At 40.3% G+C, this 13,380-nt stretch overlaps 1 protein-coding gene across 1 annotated transcript; it reads right to left on the bottom strand.

Annotated features, from left to right (window-relative positions):
• Nucleotides 1-1,416: 1,416 nt before the first annotated feature.
• On the bottom strand, nt 1,417-13,227 carry LOC102972187 (calcyclin binding protein). The gene is made up of 6 exons (XM_042976514.1): nt 12,993-13,227; nt 7,951-8,170; nt 4,610-4,706; nt 4,275-4,374; nt 2,788-2,885; nt 1,417-1,988 (listed from the first exon to the last, which is right to left on the bottom strand). Exons 1-6 carry the CDS (start codon nt 13,011-13,013, stop codon nt 1,832-1,834), a joined length of 693 nt encoding a protein of 230 aa, XP_042832448.1. The 5' UTR covers nt 13,014-13,227; the 3' UTR covers nt 1,417-1,831.
• Between the last annotated feature and the right edge of the window lie 153 nt (nt 13,228-13,380).

Here is a 13,380-nt window from a genome sequence, read left to right as displayed (position 1 = left end):
GGTGGAGGTGAAGCCTTGAGAGGGAATTAGCACAAACCTTGGATTCATATTTGCCAAGTTTTTATTACAACTTACCAACTAGAATGCTCTAGCTAATATTCCAACCAGTAAGTGGTGTTAATCAGAGTGTAACTAGGACATCAAATTTGTGGATTTCTGGTAGATCATGAATAGGACACCCTCTTTTCATTTGTTTGAACCTGGGTCTGAGCATGATCTGTAGATTTCATTTGGTTGCTGTGCCTCTCATTCCTGTTTTCCTCATGTCACTCATTTGTCCTGTACAGTGGCCAGTATCTGGCTGTGTGCTTCATGTGTCCTTTAGATTTGTCCTCTGTCCCTAAAAACTCAGTTACATTCAGAGGCTTGGCAAGATTCAGGCTCGGTTTTTAAGGGATGAATTTTCACAAATGTGCTGGGTTCTAGTTCCTGTCACATCAGAAGGCATATATCTGGAGTGCCTGCGTGGCTCAGTCAGTTGAGCATGTGACTCTTGGTTTCAGCTCTCACGATTTGTGGAATCGAGCCCCACAGAGCCTGCTTGGGAATTCTCTTCCTCCCTCCCGCTCTCTGTCCCTTCCCACTCACGCACTCTCTCAAAATAAAAAAACCCACAATGTATTATTTCTGAAATAAAAATTCACTATTAACAAAAAAGAAGGCACATATCTTGTCCAGCTTTCAGTGCTAATGGATCAATGGTTCAGGTGGGGGCAGCCTGCTCCCTGCATTCATTGTCCCCTAAGGATTTTAACATTTCATTGGTGATTTTTACCCTAGTCTGCATTTCATTAATGTTACAATAGTGATTTTCTAAATTCCATCATTGTTTCCTCTATTAGCTGGCAAAAATTTCTTTAAGGAATTTTCCTTTAATGACATTTCCCTGAAATACATTTTAAACCCTACCAAATTTACCCTACCACTTTTACCAGATTCTGATTATTAATCATACTTTTGGTTAATCCTCTTGGATTTTTTTCCTCTATGTGTATGCTTTCTCTTCTCTAACTGCACTGGGAAACACGTCACGGGCATCTTGCTCTTACTCCTTATTTCTAGGGGGGAGTAATTCTAAAACAAATCCTCCCTTTTTGAAGCCTTTTGTGACACACTCCTGGATAGATTGAACTATTCCATTGAACAAAATCCTAATCAGCTTGAGTGAACATAGCAATTGATGGGTTTTCATTTATTTTTGCTTTATAGTTACTGCTTTTGTAAGCCATCTTACAACATGGCAACACTAATACTATACAAAGATGTTTATCATTTAGGTTTAGCTTTAACTTAAATATATTTAGAGAAAAACATTTGTGATTAGATTATTAGGGCATGGTAATGTGTTGTGTATATAGATTAAGCTGTTCACAGAAATAATTCTACAACCTTGAAGTACACAGGTACAAATTTGCATTTTATGCAAAAATCCAGGTTTTATTTTTACTTATTCTTACATTGGTGGGAGGTGATGTCAGAAACTTATAGGCAAACGAGAACTTTTGTTTTCTACCTCTTAGCTGAACAAAAATACACACGATGTGGCATTATCATTAGGCAAGACTTGCTTTTTTACATTTCACACAAGAATACAATATTATCCTTTTTTGAACGAAATGCCCAGATTACTAAGGAAACCATCTTTGGAGGAAGTGTTTAATAAGCATATTTAAATAAATCCTCCAGTAGAAATGGGAGAATTCATTGCCTTTACTTAGAAGAAGGCTATGTAAGTAGTTATCTGTCAAATTTATCTGTGCAGCTCACCAACATTTCCTCATTGGAAAGATCAGTATTTCCACATCACAGTCCCCAAAATGACTTTCAAGTCTCAAAATTCTGTGTCTCCTTTGGCTTGCTTCTCTCTTGATTCCACCCAGGCTTTATTAATGGTTCGCTTCATATCATCATCTCCATCTTCATAAATTTTCTTTAGAACATTCATCAGTCCCTCACTAGGATCTGTTTCAGTGTCATAGGAGGGCTTTCTATTAAAAAGAAAACAAATAATGGAGATACAAATATATATATATAAATGATCCCATTTACTGCTATGTCCTTAACATAATGAATGCCTCCAGTTCAACCAATGTCCAAGCAGGGCAAATTATCTTCTTCACTTATTAAGTGCCAGATCACATAACTGGCTCTGAAGAAACAGTAAGACAAAGACATAGTCCTGTACTCAGGTAATTCGTTCTCGATTTAAAATCAATTCAGATAGCTTCTAACCCTAACCAACCAAGTGCACGCAGGCTACCGGGGAAGGAGTGAGAGGAATGTGGAAGACTAAGCAACTCAGTGTAGGACATGGCCACTGCAGGATATTTAGAGCAGAGTAACAGTTTGACCTAGGATGGAAGTATCTTTAAATGAACACTTTTTGGAATGGTCATTAATGGATAAAAATACTTTTTCACTCTACACCAGTGACTATGAAACTAAATTACGTGTAAGAAACTTCTGTGGAATTCTTAGACTAATGAAAAGTAATCTCTGAGAAAGGACCTGGTATCCATATAGGAATACCACTGGCTTAGTGTTAAGAACCAGTACAAAATAGCCAATCAAAACTAAAGCCCTGGGTATAAAGCAGCTTGCTGGACATGTGCCCTCTTTTGGTAGGTTCTGACAGTTGAAAGATAGAGGATAATTACTCAGTGGACATTAAGAGGTAAATGGTCAAATCGCAGACTACAGCTCTTCTCCACCATAGCAAAGTGTTAAAAATCTACAATCCCAGCAAAGAATACATTAGAATTCTTAAAGAAATGAAAGTAAACTCACTCTTTTTCTTTGCATTCTTTTTCAACCTGAGTCAGGTAGTCCCACCTCGTGTTTTCTGCTTTCTTTCTACATAAGATAAGAACTGTATCTGTCTTAACCTGGAAGAAAAGCAGGAAAACAAGTACAACTTACAACACATGGAGAGAGCATGGATATTTGGAAAACATTTACTCATCAAGTTACTATTACGTGTAAGACCTGTTTTACGTGTAATACTTTTACAAATAGGCCAGAGTCCAAACACTCATGGAAGAGAAAGACCATAGACGAGTAAAATTGGAATACCTTCAAATATAAAGACAAAAACCAAGCTAAGGTGTCAGTGGGCTTCAAGGGGGAACTTCATTAAGAAAGGCCTCTGTGAGCTGAAATCTGAGCAGTGGCCCAAGATCTGGAAGAAAGGGCACCGCAAGGAGAAAGGCTGTAAAATGGGATGATTTTAGTGTGTCTGATAAAAAGAGTGGTTGAGATTTTGGTGATTGAAAGAGTTATCTTAGAGGGGTCAGAGATAGGCAGAAAGCAAGAGAATATACTCTTTCAACAATGATCCATATAATTCCTAGGATTATTTGAGCATTCAATTATGGGATTAATGGATGAAGAAGGAAGCAGTGAGACACAAGATAATTCATAAATTACATTCTAATAGTACCTTTAACCTGCTACATAACTGTGCAAACACAGATGGCAGAATGGCACATCTATGTACCAGATGCATTAAACCCTATTTAAATTAAGTAGGAAAGAGATTATCTGAATTAGTGAGAAGTATGCATAATAGTTTAAAAGACTGTTTTACAGCTTTTACTAACTACAGTTAGGCTGAGTGCTGAAGTCCTTTTATGTTTCGAAATTTTACATATCATGCTAATAATAACTACCATTATTTAAGCACTTTATATAATTTCACTTTAGTATATAATTTCAACTGTGTAAAACAAATCACTGCCATCATACAAATGAGGAAACTGAGGCACAGAAGGATAAAGTGAGCTGCCAAAAAGTCACAAACTGGCATTAAAAGTCAGTTCTCACTCTAAACCAATTTTAATAGTTTATTCCCTCTCCCGATTTTAATGGCATTATTCCCTTTAATTTTTTTTTTTGAGAGGGCGCAAATGAGTGAGGGGGCAGAGAAACAGGGCTCACCTGAAGTGGGGTTCGAGCTCAAGAACAAAGATCATGAGCCGAAGTCAGATGCTTAACTGAGCCGCCCAGGCACCCAAGAATCTATTCCCACAGAACAGGAGTTGACAAATGGCCAGTTAGTATTTCAGGGTCTGGTGCAGCTCCTTGTTTCGTTATAGCACAAATGCAGCCCCAGACAACACCTAAGTGAGCACAGGCATGTTCTGATAAAGGGATCAGGCTGTAGTTTGCTGACCCCTGTTATGGAGGATAAATTAATTCTAGCTCATCTCAATTCTAAATCAACCAGGTTCAATTTAATGAGGTTTTACAATATTATGACAAAAGAGCAAACTTACTTTTTTTGAACTGCCTTCCACAGAGATGGGTTTCAAGAGATTATTCACAATCATGGAGTAACTCTTTCCATTTAGATTCTTTACCAAGAGATCAAATGACCTACAACACAACAGTGAATACATAAAGCTTTGTGCTCTACAGCTCTTGTGGAAAAAAGACATGAGTTTTATTTCAGGATGTGCATTTGGCCACCCCTGGTGAGAGTAACCTCTTCGAAACACGTATAAAGGACAATTCTAAATTTAAGCAGTTTTAGAAACTGCAAGAGAAAAGAACTGGTAATAAGGCAATCTCGGACTTAATGATCACTACCTTCCCCATTGTGAAAACTCACCTCTCTGTGAAATGCACCTGCACATTCTCAGTGGGGATTTGATGAACTCCAGTTAAGGTAATGTAGATTTTCACAAACTTATCTGACTGATCCCATCCTAGTAACAAAAAAAAGGGACATGAGTAAAGTCTCAGTATCTCTAGAACAGCAAATGCAAATGGCTCCTTTAACTGGGGAAAACTAAATTCTAGTAATAGAAACATGGGGGGAAAAATTTAAATAGAAGAATTTTCTAGATGGAGAAATTGAACTTCATAACAGTTAAGCAATCTACCCAAAGTTAGGCAAAGCTAGTGGTAGAACTGAGATTCAAATCCAGGTTTACTGAACACAAAGCCCATGTGTTGTTTTTTTTTTTTTTAATATACCTTAGAATAAGGAATATGAGCATGAAATACATTCTTTTAAGAGTCGCTCATTTTTCTAACACCACACACACACACACAAATAAACTCAAAATGGATCAAAGGCCAAAATGTGAGACATGAAACCATGAACTCCTAGAAGAGAACATAGGCAATAACGTCTCTGATACTGGCCATAGCAGCGTTTTTCTAGATGTGGCTCCTGCGGCAAGGGAAACAAAAGCAAAAATAAACTATTAAGACTAGGGGCGCCTGGGTGGCTCAGTCAGTTGAGCATCCGACTTCAGCTCCGGTCATGATCTCACAGTTCATGGGTTTGAGTCCTGCATCAGGTTCTGTGCTGATGGCTCAGAGCCTGGAGCCTGCCTCAGATTCTGTGTCTCCCTCTATCTCTCTGCTCCTCCCCTACTCACACTCTATCTCTCTCCTTCAAAAATAAACATTAAAAAAAATAAACTATTAAGACTATATTAAAATAAAAAGCTTCTGCACGTAAAAGGATCATCAACAAAATGAAAAGGCAACCTATTGAGTTTGCAAATTCAATACTTGCAAATAAGGGGTTAGATATTCAAAATATAGGAAGAACTTATATACAACTCAATACCAACCCCTGCCCCCCCCACCAATCCAATGAAAAAAAAAATGGGCAGAGGACCTGAATAGACATTCTCCCAAAGACCTACAGATGACCGACACATAAAAAGATGCTCAATAATCATCAGGGAAATACCAAATCAAAGCTACAATGAGATTATCACCTTACACCTGTCAAAATGGCTAGAATTAAAAACAAAAACAAGAAATAACAAGTGTGGGTGAGGATACGGAGAAAAAGAAAACCCTGTGCACTGCTGGGTGGGAATGCAAACTGGTACAGCCAGTGTGGAAAACAGTATGGAGGTTGCTCAGGAAATTAAAAATAGAAATACCATATGATTCAGTAATTCCACTACTGGGTATTTACTTGTGGAAAACGAAAACACTAACCTGAAAAAATATGCACCCTATGTTTATTGCAGCATTATTTATACTAGCCAAGATAGGGAAGCAACTTAAGTGTCCATCAAAAGATGAATGGATAAAGATGTGGTATATAGGATACACATGTGGAATATTACTCAGCCATAAGAAAGATCTTGCCATCTGCAACAATATGGAAGGACTGGAAGAGTATTATGCTAAATGAAGTCAGAGAAAGAAAAACAAATACTCTGATTTCATTTATATGTGGAATCTAAAACACCAAACAAAAGCAGAAACAGACCCATAAATACAGAGAACACACCAATGGCTGCCGGGAACCACCACAGGCACAGTACAGTGGTGAAGGGGAGTGGGAGACAGAGGCTTCCAGTTATGGAATGAATTAAGTCGGGGGGAATAAAAAATACAGCAGGGGGAATATAGCAGATGATACTGTAATAGTGCCAGATGGTGCCAGATGGCAGCTACATACAGCATAACACAGAGATACTGAATCACTATGCTATGTATCACTATGGGTCAACTACACTCAAAAAATTAAGCCCCCCCCCCCAACAAAACAAAACACCCAGCTCATTTTCTTTTTGTGGAATTTTTCTCCTATACCTAAATATCAATAATTCTCTACTAAACTGGATGGCTAAACATCAGCACCATCTAATTTCATAATCCTTTCTACTTCTCTAAGCAGTTAAAAGTCAATCATAGTTTCCTTAATTCCCTTCCCTGACAAAGTAGAATTCAGAGTCCAATTCATCCAAATACAATTTCACTAATCAAGATCTACTAAATGCCACTGAGGCATACGTTATCAAACTATTCATATTATTCTCTAACCTAGATGAATGGCCAACACAAAATACATATTAACTTCACGTAGAAAGTATATTCTAAAAACATATATGTATTTATCGTATATATAGATTAAATACATATATCCCAGACTGTCCCTTGCTTAGTCCTATACAACAGAAATGTACCGGTCATCAAAAAAGATGTCCTAGAGAGAGTTCTGCAGAACCTCGTCCAGTTTCTTCCCATGCATTCAGTCCATCCCTGAACGCAAATCTAGGTTCCTGGGTGCATGCCATAATCCTACAACCTCAGACCAGTTTCCTATGGTCGAGTAAGTACACAGCATTATCTCCTTATTGTACCACAGTTCGTCTCTGAAGCAGGACACACTGCTTTTCATTAGGACAATACAGAAAACACTGCCTTTCACCTCCCCAGGCGTGTCCTCTGCTCATGCGATCCCCTTCCTTTCCTCACACTTGCCAAACTTGCCCTCCAAACTCAAGTATCTCTTGTAATTCTCCATTCCTTACCTCCTTCAGATTACATCAGCTGTACTCCCACAGAACTTCCCAAATCTCTATTCATTTAAGCAAACGGGAAGTGACTGCTACATGCTAGATGTTGTGAGCACAAAGAAAAATGACCATCCCTCCCCTCATGAAAGCTCCTCACACCGAAATTGCATTGTTCCAAACAACCTACTGAGGGAAAACAGCATTAGTACACGACCCAGTGTTAGTTGTAGGTCTGTGTTCTAACCACACCATGAGCGAGGATCGGGTCTTGGTCACTGTTGTTGCCACGAGCCCAAGCACAATAGTGGCACATATTAGGCGCTCAAAGATGTTTCTCGAATATAACTAGATTCCCTTCCTCAGATAATACTGGTGGTTGTTTGGCAAAATATAATGCAAAACATGATTAAAGCAAAACAATCTGTGTTCCTCATATGCTGAACATATTTCAGAATAGGTTCATTTTTGTTGCTACTCATTGTACTAAATCATTTTGCTCTCTTGTTAGAAGCTTCTAGAATGTATTCTTTCCTTTCTTCATCGATGGGTCTTCTCTTTCAAACCACCAAAAGCAAACACTGAGATTGTTTTAAAAATTGAGTTTGTTAGTGGGTCACTACTCAGGAATAAGTTACTGGAAGGCAGAAAGAGCTGGATGTAGGGTAGTGAGTCATACCGTAATTACTGATTTTCACGGTGTATCCCGTTGTAATGGGAGCAACCACAGCAGCTGGCTTTTCACTGTCAACAAGTTCTGCTTTTCTCTGTGATTTCTGCTGCACCTTGTTCTTGATTTCAGTCTCGATCTTGGATTTTTCAGTCGTAAGGGCATCACGTACTCTTTTTCTAGTGGCCTTTTCCAGGAGCACCTTCACCTCTTCTAGATCTTTCTGTAGCTGTGTTAAAACAGAAGGTAAGTTAGCTATGATAGAAAAGGTAATAGCTGGATATTATGCCCACTGGTCATTTCAATTTACTGAAGAGCTAAGTATTAAGAGGCTCATTTGAATTTTCTAGGGTTGGTTACAACCTGGGATTCTTTTCTCCAGCCTATAGAACTGTAAATAACTAAAGCTTCCTGGTTTTTTTTAAGGAAAATTTAATATTAATGTAGCAAGAGTTAATTAAGCCTAAATTTTTCACTCTGGTAGATGTTATCTGCCTTTGTTTTAGAACATTTTACTTACAAGATATTTCTGTGATTCATAAAGCTGGATGAATAAATCTTTAAAAAAAAGAAGCTAATTCATGGATTTCCTTTTAACATCTCTTCCTAGTCATCAGATATTAGGAATTTTAAAAATCTTTCAAAAGATGAGCAAATACATGATGAACAGGGTAAAATGCTATGGTAACTTTACTGAAGTAGTCTACTTTCTGTGATTGTTCCTCAGACTCCTACCCCAAATGTTACACATCAATAAGTTTGCATTTTTAAGACAAGAAATAAAAAAATAAAGACCTATTTTTGCTTTTAAGAAAAGGTCTTGGGGCGCCTGGGTGGCTCATTCGGTTAAGCGTCCAACTCAGATCTGGTCATGATCTCTCAGCTTGTGAGTTCGAGCCCCGCGTTGGGCTCTGTGCTGATACCTCAGAGCCTGGAGCCCACTTCAGATTGTCTCCCTCTCTCTCTCTCTGCCCCTCCCACGCTCACACTGTCTCTCTCTTTCAAAAGTAAACATTAAAGAAAAATTTATTAAAAAAAAAGGGGGGGGCGGGGGAGAAAGTGTCATTCTGAATCTCAGGGGTAATGCTGCAGTCCAAAGTCTGGGTCTTGGCTGCACCGCACAGGAGACAAACTTAGGTGAACAATCCAAAGTGTGACATACTCCTGGTGCACTAAAAAACCCACCTGTTTGTTCTTCTCTCCTCATGTGAATACACTGCCTGCCAGTGTCTATTTCTACTTTCTGCAGAATGGGCCAACATTTTATGAAGAGTGAAAGGTAATTAATCAGCTTAAAACCTTTTCCCCAATTATCCTCTGATGTACTGCAAATGCATAATATCCTTACAAACAAGGGTTTTTCTTAAAATAATTTTACATTCTGGCTTGATTAATAACAACTTGACTCTAGCTGAGTTCTTATTAAAAAAAAACAAAAAAAACCACCTTAGTATAGGAGCGCCTGGGTGGATCAGTGGGTTGAGTGTCTGACTCTTGATTTCCAGTTAGCTCATGATCTTGAGGTTCATGAGTTCAAGCCCCTGCATCGAACTGTTAGCGCTGAGCCTGGTTGGTATTCTGTCTCCCTCTCTCTCTGCCCCTTCCCCAAGCACAGGGGCATGCAAGGTCTCTCTCAAAAATAAACATTAAAAAAAAACCCTCAATATAAAAATCTTCAAATGCTTTATAACTTAGTATAATGTCCAAAGTAGAGTGTTATGGTCTTGTTTATTTGTATTATTATTTATTTTTAATTACATCCAAGTTAGTTAGCATATGGTACAACAATGATTTCAGGAGTAGATTCCTTAATGCCCCTTACCATTTTAGCCTATCCCCCCTCTCACAACCCCTCCAGCAACCCTCTGTTTCTCTGTATTTAAGAGTCTCTTATGTTTTGTCCCTTATGTTCACCTGTTTTGTATCTTAAAGTCCTCATTCATATGAGTGAAGTCATGATATTGGTCTTTAATTTCACTTACTATACTACCCTCCAATTCCATCCACATAGTTGCAAATGGCAAGATTTCATTCTTTTTGATTGCCAAGTAATACTCCATTGTGTGTGGGGGTGTGTGTATCTATATATATCTATATATATCTATATATATAGATAGATATCATATATATATATAGATATCATATATCTATATATCTATAAATGTCATATTTAAAGTCTTGTTTCTTAAGTCTTACAAAATGTAGTAACAAATTCAAATGCTTTCCCGGTCTTACATTATCTCATTTAACTCAGATGCCCCTCCTTTTACTTCTCTGTAACTACTAAGATGGTATACAAAAAGTCCAACTGTGGCCAGTCTCCTGTCCTTATCTACTCTTCCCACCCCCAAAAGTCCTATTACTAAGACAACAAACCCTGCAATTTCATCTATTGAGCACAGAAGCAAGATGCTTTAATTCAAAGCAATAATTTATCATGGTGGTCTAAAAAATTCACATTGATTCTAATACCAATATGACAAAATTTTTGAAATGTAAAATTAGTATATTTGTTCCCAAGTAAGGATTCAGTTAACAAAAACAAACAGAAAATATATCAAGTCTAAACAAAATGTTTTATTTCTTGACTGTACAGGAATTGTTTCTAGAACACTTAGGAAAGAACTCTGAGAATTAAGCAAGGAATTCTCAGGCCTCATTACAGCCAATTTTGGCGCTCACCTACTACAAAAGGAAGGTATCCACTGTAAGTCTGAAGCAACTCACAGAAGGCCTGTTTTAGGTAATTCCTCAGTTCTTCTACTTGCAAACCTGAAACCAGTAAAGTTGATCCCTTTGGTACTTTTCCTACCCACGAGGTTTAAGAAGTAATTTAGGAGGCATTCATTTGTTTTCTTTATGCAAAATCCCATACCCCTTTTATCCCCACCCTTAAACACATTCAAGCTTTAAGTATTTCCAAATTCTTCACCAGGGAGCATTAAAACCAAAGTGCCTCAAAACAAAAGGACTTGAACACAGCCACCAACCACATGATAAAAGATGTTCAACATCCTTAGTCATTAAGAAAATGCACATCAAAATCACAATAGGATGCCATTTCACACCCACTAGGAAGGCTAACGTCAACAACAAAAAACCCCTGAAAACAACAAGCCTTAAAAGGGTGGACAGAAATTGGAACCTTCATACACCGCTTGTGTGAAGGTCAAGCGGTGCAGCCACTTTGAAAAGAGTTCACGTGCTCCTACAATTCCACTTTTAGGTGTATACCTCACAGAATGGAAAATACACGTCCTCATAAAAAGTCGTACACAGTATTCACTGCGGCACAGTTCAGAATAGCCGAAAATCATCCAAATGTCTGTCAACTGCTAAACAGAGAAACAAATGTGGTATATCCACATAATGGAATATTATTTGGCCATCAAAAGGAGCACATGCCACACTTCGGATGAACTAGAGATTATGATCAGTGAAAAAAGCCAAAAGTAAAAGGCCACATACTGTAAGACTCATAAGAAATGTCCGGAGTGGGCAAATCCATAGTGACAGTGTAATTAGTGGCTGCTGGAGGGAGGGGAAGTAGGAAGTGACTGCTTAACAGACACTTAATAGGTTTTTGGGGGGAGTGATGAAAATGTGGAATTATAGAGCAGTGACAGTTGTGTGACACTGAATATTTATCCTAAAAACCATTAGACCAGCGGTGGGTGTCTCAGTCAGTTAAGCATCCCACTTTGGGATGCTCAGGATGTGATCTCCCAGTTCCTAAGTTTATGCTCAGCATCAGGCTCTCTGCTCTAAGCAGAGCCCACTTCCGGTCCTCTGTCCCTCCTCTCTCTGCCCCTCCTCTGCTTGCCTTAAGATAAATAAACATTAAAAAAAAATTTTTTTTTAAATAGCCAATACTTTAAAATAGTTAAAACAGTGAATTTTATATCAAACAAAAACTATCCCAGAAGTGCCCCTAAGTGTGTATTTTTAAGTACCTCAACTGAGAAAAATTCCTTATTTTGAAAAGGATTAATACTGAGTTATCCATGTGTGTGACTGTAAAGTCACCGTAGAGATGGTTTCCTCAGGACACATGGAAGGAAACCCAAGGCCTAACACATACCATAAACCTGGGGCAAGGTATTCAGACCCCACCCCCCCCCCCCCCCACACACACACACTCTTTTTCTTCATTTAAAGCAGATTCTTAGACTTCCAAGTCAAGTCTGGGATTTTTCAGACTTGTTCGTATTGAGGAAAAGATTTCCAGAAAACAAATCTCGTTAATAGTCAACACTATTTAACAATAGTTTTCTGTAAATAACAGTAACATGCAGTGACATCCTACTTAGGCCAAGAAAAGCGCAATGTAAGTATTATGATTCCCATTTTGCAACTGTGCAAACTAAGTCTTCAAAAAAGTTAACCCGCCCCCGTTCAGAGTTTATAGAGCTTTCGAGAGAAAAAGGCTATCCGCCCCCCAACCCCCGCCAGTCACAACTAAATTTTGCCAAGCACGGTCTGAAACATTTTGGATACTAAAATGTGGCACCGAACAGCACAGTTATTTGCCCAAAGTAACACAGCTACTCATATGCGGAGAGAAAACAGGACGAGAATCCAAGTGCCGGGAGCAAAGGCTTCTCACCTTCCAACCACTTCTACGGTGAAATGACCCTCGGTTTCTGCAATCAGCACTAATTTAAGGAAGCTTCACGTCCTCGGGCTAGTATAGAAGGGGCAGACGGAGCCGGAGGAAAACGTGAAGGTGACCAGCTCACCCAGGTCCACCGCGGGCACTACCTGCAGCCGGGGACCGCGACACAGCCCCGCGCCCCCAGCCACCGGCTCGGGCCGGGGCTGAGCGGCGGGCGTCGATCGGCAACTTTCCCCGGGCAGCGGAGGCCGGAAGCCGGCAGGGGCCGCTGCAGGTGGGCGGGTGGGCGGCCGAGGCGAAGCTCGGGGACCGGAGAGGCGACCACCGAGCACCTTATCACGGGAAACAGGGCGTGAAGGGGGTGGGGGGCGAGTGCCGGGAGACAGCGGTGAAAGCCCCGCACGACCGAGTGAGGACGATGAGGCCAGACCCTTACCTCTTCCAAAGCTGAAGCCATGGTCAGGCTGGGTCAGGCAAGGCCCGAGCTGCAGCCGCGCAGAGCAGAGAACAGGAAACACCACCGAACCCGCTCACCCGGACGCAGGCCCCACCCGCACGAGGAGCAGCGCTCGCAGCCCGTGCGCACACTCGACCCAGCGCGACACCCAGCCCGCCTCCCGCACGCGGCGCCTCTGGAACCTTCGCGAGCCCGCCGTCGCCGCACCCCCTCGCCCCCCCCGCGCGCGCGCGCCGCTCACCTCGCTCAGCCCCGCCCCGCCCAGCCTAGCCCCGCCCCGCCCCCCGAGCCTCCTAGTAACGCTCAACTCTCGCGAATCCACCAAGAGCTCGCGAAAAGTAACGCCTCTTCCTCCCAGCCCGGGAAA

This window comes from Panthera tigris, chromosome F3, assembly GCF_018350195.1.
Source record: "Panthera tigris isolate Pti1 chromosome F3, P.tigris_Pti1_mat1.1, whole genome shotgun sequence".
NCBI classification, from domain to species: Eukaryota; Metazoa; Chordata; class Mammalia; order Carnivora; family Felidae; genus Panthera; species Panthera tigris.
Note: the sequence above shows the minus strand (reverse complement) of the source record. Positions and strands in the feature narration are given on the sequence as shown.

Coding starts and splice junctions, on each gene's coding strand:
- LOC102972187 (XM_042976514.1), bottom strand. CDS start 13,013: ATGGCTTCAGCTTTGGAAGAG. Junction 4,707..7,950: donor CGTGAAAATCAGTAATTACG/GTATGACTCACT, acceptor TTTTGTTACTAG/GATGGGATCAGTCAGATAAG. Junction 1,989..2,787: donor AAAGAATGCAAAGAAAAAGA/GTGAGTTTACTT, acceptor TCTTTTTAATAG/AAAGCCCTCCTATGACACTG.